Below are 10,471 nucleotides of genomic sequence, written 5' to 3' on the forward strand. Positions count from 1 at the left end.
ATAATTTAATAAAAGAAAATCTTGGTAATTAGACCGTTTATTTACAAAACATACAGTTGCAGTCATACGATGAAGACAACTGTATGTTTTGAAAGTTCTTCCGAAATGTAGAAAGGGATTCTGACATCCTTATTTTGTCTGGTAGATTGTTCCATTGTTTACTAGCCTGGTACGTGAAAAAATGTTGCATATAAGATGAGGTTGGTCTTGGAATAACAACCTTAAGATGGCCCCGTAGGTTGTAACCGTTGCTACGCAGGATAAACATGTCCCGAATGTAGTTCGGTGCCTGGCCATAGCGGTCTCAAGTTACGGTCAGCAATCATAACAGGGAGCATGCGTATTGCAAAGCGCCGTCAAGAATCACCGTGACGGCAGTTGACTCAAGGCTACTATTGATCAACGGAAGAAGTCTCCTTTCTCTTTGTCCTTCAGCCAAGCAAATGAAAGAGAAAAGAGACCTCTTCTAAAAGGAAACAAAGCCACTTTCAGTGATCATTATTAGCTGTGATGACTTCAAGTACTTTCCGACTTTCCGTGATTTTTTACATTCCAAGGGTTTATCAGTGTAAAAACTTAAGTTTTTCTTTGTGTCTTAGCTCATGGTTTGTTTTCGTTGTTTTCCGTCATCCAAGAGCTTGTCTGGTTATGACACGCGATATGAGCCAATTTCAGAATCGCACATTACGCTATTTTGTGTTTGTCCCTCATGCATTGCTCGAAAAGTTTCTTGGTCATCTCGCCACCGAGAAGACTTCCCATCAACCAACTTTTCACCACAAACTAATGTTATCAAGCTACGACATTAGGGAGCTTTAGCACGCGCGTTTTTGAGACGCTGACGGCAACCGGAAAGGAGCATTTTGCGTCCAGGACAGTGTTGTCTCCCAGATTTTTACACTAATCATCTCTTACGGAGAAAAGATACTTGGCGATGTAAATGTGGTTGTGTGAAGAGAAGTTAAAAGGGAAAACACTTCACTTCCGGTTGCCCTTTTAGCTTGTCTTCACACAACCACATTTACATTGCTAAGTATCTTTTCTCTATTAGAGATGATTAGTATAAAAATCTGGGAGACACCACCGTCCTGGCACGCGAAATGTTCTCTTCCGGTTACCCGGCGTCCGCGTCTCAAAAACGCGCGTGCTTAAGCTCCCTAATGTCACCCTCGAAGAACGGAAAATACTTTGCGGCGATATAACTGGTAGCGATACTTCAATCGGGGCGAAATGACTAATGCTCAGCCACAGCGGAACTGAGAGGAAATCTGGCTTCTACACCATGCGAAGTTTTACGTTTAATTAAGCTACCGAGTTTAGAAGGAACCATTGATGACAACCGCGCGTTGTGGTAAATAACGACGCGATTTGACGAAGTCACATAAACCAAAGCGGGAAGATTTTTTCCTGGCGAAAACGCGTACATGCCAGCGCAGAAAGCCAAGACGTTTTCATTAAACTTAAACTGCACCATATTCTTCCGATGATCGATGATGTAGGTGTTTCCATTCCAGGAACATAAAGCAATTTTTTCATCTCCATCCTGTGTAATATCAAGTTTAGACATCGCAAAGATGCCGTAATTTCCCGGCTCCACACGTACTAGCCAATGTTGCTTATTGTCATGAATGAATATCAGGTGACCGTCTTGTGTACAAAGTGCAAGGTACCCCTGGCGTTGACCGGCTGAGAGAGACGAGTTTGTAGCGGCGCTGTCGCTTTCGTGGCATTTGAGGGTTATAAGGTTGGTTGGGATGCCTTTGTTTCGTGCTCGGAGGACTGGTAACTGGTTGAAAATGGCTGATGACGGAGAACTTGATGTCTGGAAAATAGAATATTTCGCGTTTTTACTAAGTTATCTTAGTTATAGGTGCGCTGGTGCTTAATGCAAGAAGCCGAGGATGACGACGGCGGCTACAACGAGAACGTTGTCTCAGGGCCTGGACAAACGGGAAATGTTTGGCGTTGAAACAACATCAAACAAGCTGATGTTGAAGTCAGTGGCCAAACGGTTAAAACCGCGTTCGATCTAACTCAGATCAACTGAACTCCACAAGCATGCAAAGAACTATGGGTCACAAATACGTAAAAAACACGTGGAAACAAGCGACTGAGCAAGCGTGGTACGCATGCACGCGCCAAACAACGAACAGAACTTCGCCCATCAAACACGAGAACAAAAGAAATGTTTTAACCGAGTTGTTTGATGGAATGTGTGATGGCCTTTAAATTTTCAGTATCAAACACGATCAAACAGCACCCAATAAGGTGGCCAAACGGTAAAATGGTTGGTCACTAAACAATGTTTGATGTTGTTTAAACGCCAAACATTTCTCGTTTGGCCAGGCCCTATAAGTATTTTTTCCGTTATTGTAATATAAATTTCGCGATTACTCAAAGTCGTTCGGCATGCAAGTGTGCGGAATCATTCCAGGATTAGAATTGTTATGAACGGTACCGGTGTGGATACTTGGAGAGGAAATTTGAAAATTTGTCTTCACGAGCTCGTGTCCTCCAAATAATCTCAAACATAGGGCCCGTACGCACTAGGCTGATAAAATTTGTTTCGCTCAACCAAACATCTCAACAAAAATTGTCCCCGCCAAATTTTCAATTTGGTAATCGTGGCCGCACTTAAAAACTTTTTTTTTAGATCACGCCGTGAAAATCGTAAAATGTGTATAGTTTTCACGCCTGACAAAAATTTGTCCTGCTCTGAGGCAGGACGACGGCGTCTTTGAAGTTTGGTAAGCCTTGACAAAATTTGGTACATCTAAAAATCACTGGGCGCACTTGTCTCAGCGAACTGGTGACAGATTTTTTCGCAAAATAAACAAAAATTTGCCCAGTGCGTCCGGGCCCATAAGGAGATAATCACGTCGTTGTTAGGCCGCGGACGGCAAAGAAATGTATAAAAAGGTGAAACGAACATGCGGGGCGTGCACAGCCGGGCTTGCTTTTGTGGCGCGCTCTTCGTCGGCGTTGTCGGTGGCCTTGCGTTAGCTCCCTACACAATGCTCCTAAAATATGCAAAATAAATACAATTTCTGGCCCGAGTTGCTCGAAGCATGGTTAGCGCTAACCGGCGTTAAATACCATCAAAACCTACCGGTTTTGATACCTCTTAAGGGGGTGGCACTTAACTACAGAAAGACAACAGTTACCGTACGGTAGCTTTTTAGTCGAGAGCCCTTCAAAAAGGATTCGTATGGATGATTCTTTAAAGGGGCTAGGTCACGCTATTTTAGGCAATTTCAGCACTGATCGAATGGTCATAGAATTAACTAAAATATCAAAATAACTGTTTAAAACTATAGAAGAACTCTCACAAAACACAGGGAAGCCAAGAAGGGACATGGATGGAGAGGATTGAAATGGATTGAATTTGGGTAAATTTGAAAAACGTCGGTCAGCCTTTTTTCAAATTTATATCAGTCTATATCAAAATGTCATTTAGAAAGCTTGAAAATCATTTTCAGTTGTTATGTGGCCGTGATTTTGCAAATGAAAGACTCTTGCTCTGCCAATATGACGTTTAGAGCTCATAATTAACAAAATTATACCAAATTACCTAAAATAGCGTGACCTAGCCCCTTTAAAGTCTTCTTCAATATAAATCTTGCATAGCTTCCATTACAAAGCGCATGCGCAACTTGTCCCAGTCCTCTACAGTGCGTTTCAGTGAAAAAGGCCCGGATGGGAACCGTCCCAACATTTTTCGTAAACTGTAGTATGGGATTTCTATTTGGACAAAGAATGAACTGATATTTTGAAAATTTTATTAAAGGAAAGCCGTATGACGTCATAACTTTTTTGAAATTTTTTTTTTTATCCATGCTACAGACTTAGTGTTAGAATGCTCTCATACTGTTGCGTTAAAAATGTATCAAAAGCATTGTTAACTCGCTGAATTTTTAGGCGTTTTCTGTTTTGGTCACGTGTTTTACCAAATATGGTTGTGAGTCGAACCAGACAATGAAATGTTAAATAGAACACACCTGGCAAAAAAGGATAACTGTAGAGTTAAAGGGACTCGAGAAATGACTATTTGAAGGGGTCCATAGCAACGGTTTGGTAGTTAAGAGCCACCCCCCTTAACAAACGGTTGACGAAACCAAGCTCCGAGCAACCGGCCCCAGGTCTCCTCGAATAAGACCGGGTAAACTCTGGAACCCTGCGCATCTGGGATGTAAAACTGTTTCTTATAAAAGCTTGAAAACTCTGTCATTCTAAATTGTCTCTCTTTCTTTCGGGAAGTTGCCCAATATCTGTAGGTATTATAGACAAGAAATGAGGTCTTCTGATTGGTTAAAATTGGCGGCCCTTCGTTTGTTTCGTGTGCAAAGTGTATCTAAAAATAAATCCATTTGTGACTGTACTTGGGCAAGACCGCAAAGTGATAGATCAACAGTCTTACCGAATTCACTCTTGTCCACGATCAAATACAAACCCAGGCTTGAATTTTGCCAGTGAAAAAATTAAGCCTTAACCTTGCAATTTTATGCCATGACGGAAAGAAAAAGTCTAGTCAATTTTAAAGGCAAAATAATTATCTTGAGGAACTTTTTCTGATCAGAAAAATAGACTGCAATTTAACTTTCCCGCAATCCAGGTTAAGCTTAATCAGCCTTTGAAATGACTAGTCGGTCCATCTCTATAAACTACCCAAAGACTGCCAGGAAGGATGATAAGCATTAAACTGGTTGTTTGTTTGTTTGTTTGCTTTGGCCGATTAGATAAAGTGCTACTATGACCAAAAAATCAATTCTCCTTTTTCTACTAAACACTAAGTGACCCAAGTTTTAAAGCCTTCATTTAAAAAAAGATGCCTGCTTATTTTAAATGGAATGTTCCAATTTTATGGCCCGCTATTACTAACTTTAAAATTTTGAGAGAACTGGATCGAACAGAAAATGATGTCAAAGACTCACGTACTAGTTTAAGAATGCAATGGGTGTGTACGTGGCTCAATTAATATACAGCACAGGCGTTTCGGCTTTCAGACTCTTGAACATGTGTTTTGCATATAGAATAAGCTGCATTTACATGGTCAAATTTAAGCTGGTGATACTCAGTAAATGACGTCCCTTTTCCCTAGATCCAACCCTCTGAGGTCCAATCAGTCACACTTGAGTGATAGCGGATCATGAAATAAACTTATACCCAAATTAAACAGCCTTTGGATAAAAATCAAAGCTCAAAATTTTAACAGTCAGGTGTTAAGCAAACACTCTTTCAAAATCTGAAGAAAAAAAGGAAGTGATTTTTTTTTTTTTTTGGAATCATGGAAGCACTTAATTTTCCCAAATTACTGGTACACTCCCTTACCTGCTCTCCTGACATCTCTCGTTTGTTTAGAGAAGATGTCATCAGAATGGCATAAGTTCCCCCTGGCTGTGATGCCAAGAGATATCTCAAATTCATGACATCAAACACCACAAGAGAATTAATCTGGTAAGACAGCGTCCAACTGTTGAGTTGAACAAATCGCAAGCTAAACTTCTTGGAAATTGTCGCCTGATGAAGCGATCCTTCTCTTTCACTTGTGATCTCGCTCACTTGTGGGCCTTCTTTTATTTCTTCCTGTTTTGAGGTTTTCCTTTCCTTTTTCTTAGGTGTTTTCAATTCTGACTGATTATCTTTAGTGAGTTCTTTTGTTACATTCTGTTTGTTTGCTTTGGAGCTCGATGAAGACTCTTGTGCACTTCTCATCTTGTTTTCATTGTTTTCTGCACAAGAATCATAACCAGACACATCAGACAAAGGAGTCACCCCATTTAAGGTACTTAACCTGGAATTCAGAATGCAGAAGATTCTTGTATATAGAATCTGCTATCTGGGGCTTTGGAATCCAGATTGCAGTCGCAGGAATAGGATTATCCTGCTAAAATATGGACATCGCCACATCGTGAATCTGTGAGCTATGTAGGGGAAATCTGAAAGTAAGGGTTCTGGATCGATGACATGGTAACTATAGATGCAATGCCCAGGTCCTCTTGATCAGCACCAATAATAAGGACTTCCAGCTGGTTTTGAGCCAGGAAGGCAATGACTAGCAAATACATTCCATGTTGCATCTGTTCAGCAACAAATCACAGATGACGTCAAAATGTGGTAAGAAAAAAAGTGGCACACTGGGCAAATTGGCTGAGTGTGTTATTGATGTTCTTACCAGATTTTGACATCTTCTGTGACCTATTACATACATACATGCATGCTTTATTGACCACTTCCCCTCAGGGGCTTTTCAGTGTCAATTGCAAAAATAAATTCAAACAGTCACGTAATAAAGCCAAAAAAACAAAGACAAAACCATATAATTTAAAAATTGCAGAACATTTCGAATGTCGATAACCTACCACCCCCTTAAAGGTTTCTCTGAAAATTATTATTTATCATTAATAATTATTCCCTATAGTATATTTAACTGTCCAGTCTTAAATTTGTCTAAAAGTGTCCCTCTTAGCTTATTCCTAAAAATATTTAACTCAACCATTAACAATACATTCCATGTTGCCCTGCGTCTGTTCAGCAACAAATCACAGATGGCATCAAAATGTGGTAAGAACAGATGCACAGCAACATGGAATCTATTTGTTGTATATTATAAGAAGTATTATTAAAAGATTTTGAGGATGACATCAGCTATGCATCTGTCCTCTAATAGATCATAGGTGAGAACCAATCAAATAACTATCAAAATAAGGAGAATCTCAGTCCTTGCATCTGAAATTATGTTACAGCGCTTTCTTTAAAAAGCATCATAGGATAAGCTAAATTTGTTATATGAGCAGGAAGAGCAATAATAGAAGTAATAAAAAGCCTGATGCATGCCAAAAACCATTACCTCTTGCCTAGAACCACCAACTATAACATAAAACAGCGCTTATACTCACTAACCTTGATCTTGAAACGTTGTCACTTGCTCATCATCTGCCTCCAATTTATAGACATGGACAACCCTATCTGCATGTCCTGTCACCATCTTCAGCTTCCTATCTCCGTCCACATCTGCCAATAAAACAACTTTGCAGTTTGATGGAAGGAGCTGAGAGGAAATTGGCTCCATTAAACTGTCCTCTGCGGGATCTCCAGTAATCTACATGTACAGTAGAAGAAAAAAGGATCAAAACAGTCAGTGCAAGAAAAAAATGGAAAGCACTTATGCAAATGGCATGCAATTACCAGCAACAAAAATGGGAAAAACTTTTTTTGCTTGATGTTAGTAGGCAATGATACTATTGTGCAATTCATTAGCATTTCCTATGCAAGTACACTGGTGCAATGAGAACACAAGGTATTAAAATACCAGAATCAAAATTTGGAACCAAGATGGATTCCATTGGCAAATGTGGATGAAGGAGGACTAGCGCAGCCCAGTGGTTAGGGCACTTGCCTTGAGATCCGGGGATCCTCGGTGCAAGACACGTTCTGACCAATGGTTGAATTTGTTCCTGGTAGTCCCTGATTCAACTTCTCAGCTGCACTTGTAAATAGCCAACTAGCTAGCCGTCAGTTGGGATTGCTAACAGTTGTTGTTCAATGATTGTGTTTCGTTGCCCCTGAAAAGCCCCTATGGATGTGGTCAATCTCTACTTTTTTGGTTTTGAGCTTTTGTTTTTGAAGTGCAGGATTGTGGAAGATTTCTGTTTTTATACATTATGTGCTCTTTTTCAATGAGCTTAGTGCGCACTTGCCAAAGCAATTCAATGTCATTTCCATTCTGTTGCACATGACTCAGTCAGGTTTTTGCGGTGGTTTGTAAATTTAAATATCAAAAGAAATTCGAAGCCAATATGTTTGTAAACAGTTGAACATCACCATATATAAAATGAAATACTTACGTTAAAAATGTGGCACCATCCTTCTGCAGTTATACAGAAAAGCAAATTTTGACCCTTGTTGTCCAAATCTCCCGCACCAACACAAGTTATCATGCCGAGATTTTGAGAGATTCTCCATGGTTTTGGCCGCTACCTTTGAATATTACCAGGTCGCCATTAATTTGACCAACGACTAGCTCGAGATCTCCATCATTGTCCACATCGGCGAGCAAGAGTGATTCGTTAAACAAGCTGTCCGAAATTTCCAGCTGTAAATTCTCGACAAACGAGACTGAACGCGCGTTTGAGTTCATGGTTCACGCCTTCATAACGCCCCCAATTTTCAGAAGAATTAAATACTATTTGTCTCGGCCTTTGCTCCTTTCCCCTTAGTTGGGGAGGGTTAATAATCAAATTATTCATCATGGATTTTTTTCCGAAAATCTCCATGCTTGTAATAAGAAACGTTTTTAGATAGGGAATTACGAATCTATTACTTAAAAGTTCATTTGAAAACCCAACAATTCTTCGCTTAGATCATAAAAATAATATAGAATACCTTTTATCACCTCCCATATCCCCTCGGGTGGCTAAATTGGCCACGTGATTTGACACAAAAAAAATTATTCATTCATCAAGCTCATCAAATTTTTGTCGCATACTTGATAAAAACTATGGCTTCGGAGGAAAGTTTTCCACCTATTTTAAATCTAAACGTTGGCGGATTTGTTTACACGACAACTTTAGATACTGTTACACGTGATCCACATTCCATGCTTGGAGCGATGTTCAGTGGAAGACAACGGATTGCAAAGGATACCCGAGGGAATTATTTCATCGATCGAGATGGAGCTCTCTTTAGGCATGTCCTGAACTTTCTCCGTACTTCAGAATTGTGTCTTCCTCAGTCTTTCGATGAATTTGATCAGCTAAGCGCTGAGGCGGACTTCTATCAAGTAGGTGATCTTATAGAAGCTCTCCAAATATTCCGCGAGGATCGTCGAAAGAATCTACAGCTAAGCGAGGGTCAAGGTGTAATTATCTTGTCTGTAGACCGGTATCGAAACCAGCTGTTGTTAAGCGGTCGACAAGAGCTTGTTAAAGAAGTGTTTAAAGAGTACATCAAGCCATCGGAATTTGTGTTAACATTACTCCCCGCGCGGGGGTACGTGAGAGATTACCGGGTCCCATGGAGACCTGGGGGAGCCGAATTAACTAAGGCGGACGCTTTCGATCTCTTGTACGGGCATGGTTTTCACTTAGAAGGTTGCAATGGTGGTGGAAGTGATGGGGATGAAACTGGAACACAGTTTCAAGAGTACACCTTTGTGCGGAAAAATAAACTTTAATTTTAAAACACATGGTTACGGGATGGGACCCTATGATTTGATAAAATTTTAGACCCAGTACCTACAATCCTGGTCAAAACGTTTCGGACACTTTAACTTTTCTTCACGAAAATAATTGTTCCTTTACTGTCCCCTCCCCCCTGGCCAATGTTGGGTGCCTGGTGGCAAACGCTTTTTAAAGGTCTTGTCAAGGGCCATGGACTTAACATTGTTTTTGTGAGTGGAAATTACAGTTGACTTGCAAATTACTACTCCAAAATTAGGATGGAAAAGGGGTGTGGCCCCAAACGTTTTAGCCAGGATTGTAAGAAGGAATCAGGATGGGAAACAACAAGCAGGGAGGTCTTAGTATTGAAAGGGAGGGGTAGGGGGAAGTGAAGGCCAGACCAGGAAAAAAAATAAGGACACTGGATGCAGGAGAAAAGAGGTTGGGGTCCGCTCAAATATTCCTGCAAGACAGGTGCATTTCTAGCAGGCACAACCTCAGTGTACTTCTTTGCAAGGCTTGAATTGTTCAAGAAGAGCAATCTCAACCAAAGTGGTGGGTGCTAGGTAAGGATTACCGGTATGTCTTCCCTCACCTTAAATTCGAGATAGGGCGCAGCTATTTACAACCTCTAATTTCATTGGATCCCTTTAGGACGCAGCTCTATTGATTTTAGGGTTAGGGTCCATCTTTGATTGGTTGTTTGTTTTGGTCTATTGTTTTCTGAGCCAATCCCGAGGGCCGTTGTAATAGCTGCATACTGACCCTAAAATTCAACTTTGTGAACTGTCACACATAAAGAAAGTCATTTGCACTCACTACACTGCAGGCATAGAATTACCTATTTGTAATCTTTTTCACTTCTCCCATCTTCCCTCTTCTGAGCAATCAATGTTTCAAAACCCCAATTCTATCCGGGTGCAGAGCAATCCTATCAATTTTAACTATGTGGCAGAGCCACTATAAATAAATTGTTTTAGCATACACAGTACTTTATTAACATCTCCATTTATGGGTATTAATCATACAATCAAGTGAATTTATTGCCATTTGTTTCTTCCTAGTCATTAATTTTTAATGGGTAAAAATTATGCTTATTATCTGGAACCATTTGGTGGCTTTGTTAAATTTTACGTGGGGGGACCTCTTCATCCCATCTATTTTCTATTGTTAGCCGTCTGGTCTGGGTTTTTCAAAAACTGTATGACATAGACATAGACATAGACTTTATTACGACTCCTCTATACGGGGCTATTCTGTATGTAAGAGCAAAAGAATTAGCCTTTTTGTAATAAGCTTCCTACTTTTTTAGT

General features: G+C 40.2%; 2 protein-coding genes across 2 annotated transcripts; one reads left to right on the forward strand and one right to left on the reverse strand.

The window, feature by feature from the left end:
• Nucleotides 1–1,124: 1,124 nt before the first annotated feature.
• On the reverse strand, nucleotides 1,125–8,192 carry LOC138033644 (KICSTOR complex protein ITFG2-like). Its single transcript, XM_068881438.1, is given in 5 exon segments — nucleotides 1,125–1,822; nucleotides 5,329–5,729; nucleotides 6,901–7,099; nucleotides 7,845–7,969; nucleotides 7,972–8,192. Coding segments are annotated over 5 exon segments (1,479 nt in total). The 5' UTR covers nucleotides 8,138–8,192; the 3' UTR covers nucleotides 1,125–1,234.
• Nucleotides 8,193–8,369: 177 nt separating this feature from the next.
• LOC138033645 (BTB/POZ domain-containing protein kctd15-like) lies at nucleotides 8,370–9,413 on the forward strand. The gene has a single exon (XM_068881439.1). The coding sequence runs from the start codon at nucleotides 8,498–8,500 to the stop codon at nucleotides 9,170–9,172; it is 675 nt and encodes a 224-aa protein (XP_068737540.1). The 5' UTR covers nucleotides 8,370–8,497; the 3' UTR covers nucleotides 9,173–9,413.
• The last annotated feature ends 1,058 nt before the right edge of the window (nucleotides 9,414–10,471 follow it).

Source organism: Montipora capricornis, chromosome 14 (genome assembly GCF_036669925.1).
Source record: "Montipora capricornis isolate CH-2021 chromosome 14, ASM3666992v2, whole genome shotgun sequence".
NCBI lineage: Eukaryota > Metazoa > Cnidaria > Anthozoa > Scleractinia > Acroporidae > Montipora > Montipora capricornis.

Bases quoted from the DNA above. Each gene is read 5' to 3' on its own strand.
- LOC138033645 (XM_068881439.1), top strand. From the start codon at position 8,498: ATGGCTTCGGAGGAAAGTTTTCCACCTATTTTAAATCTAAACGTTGGC.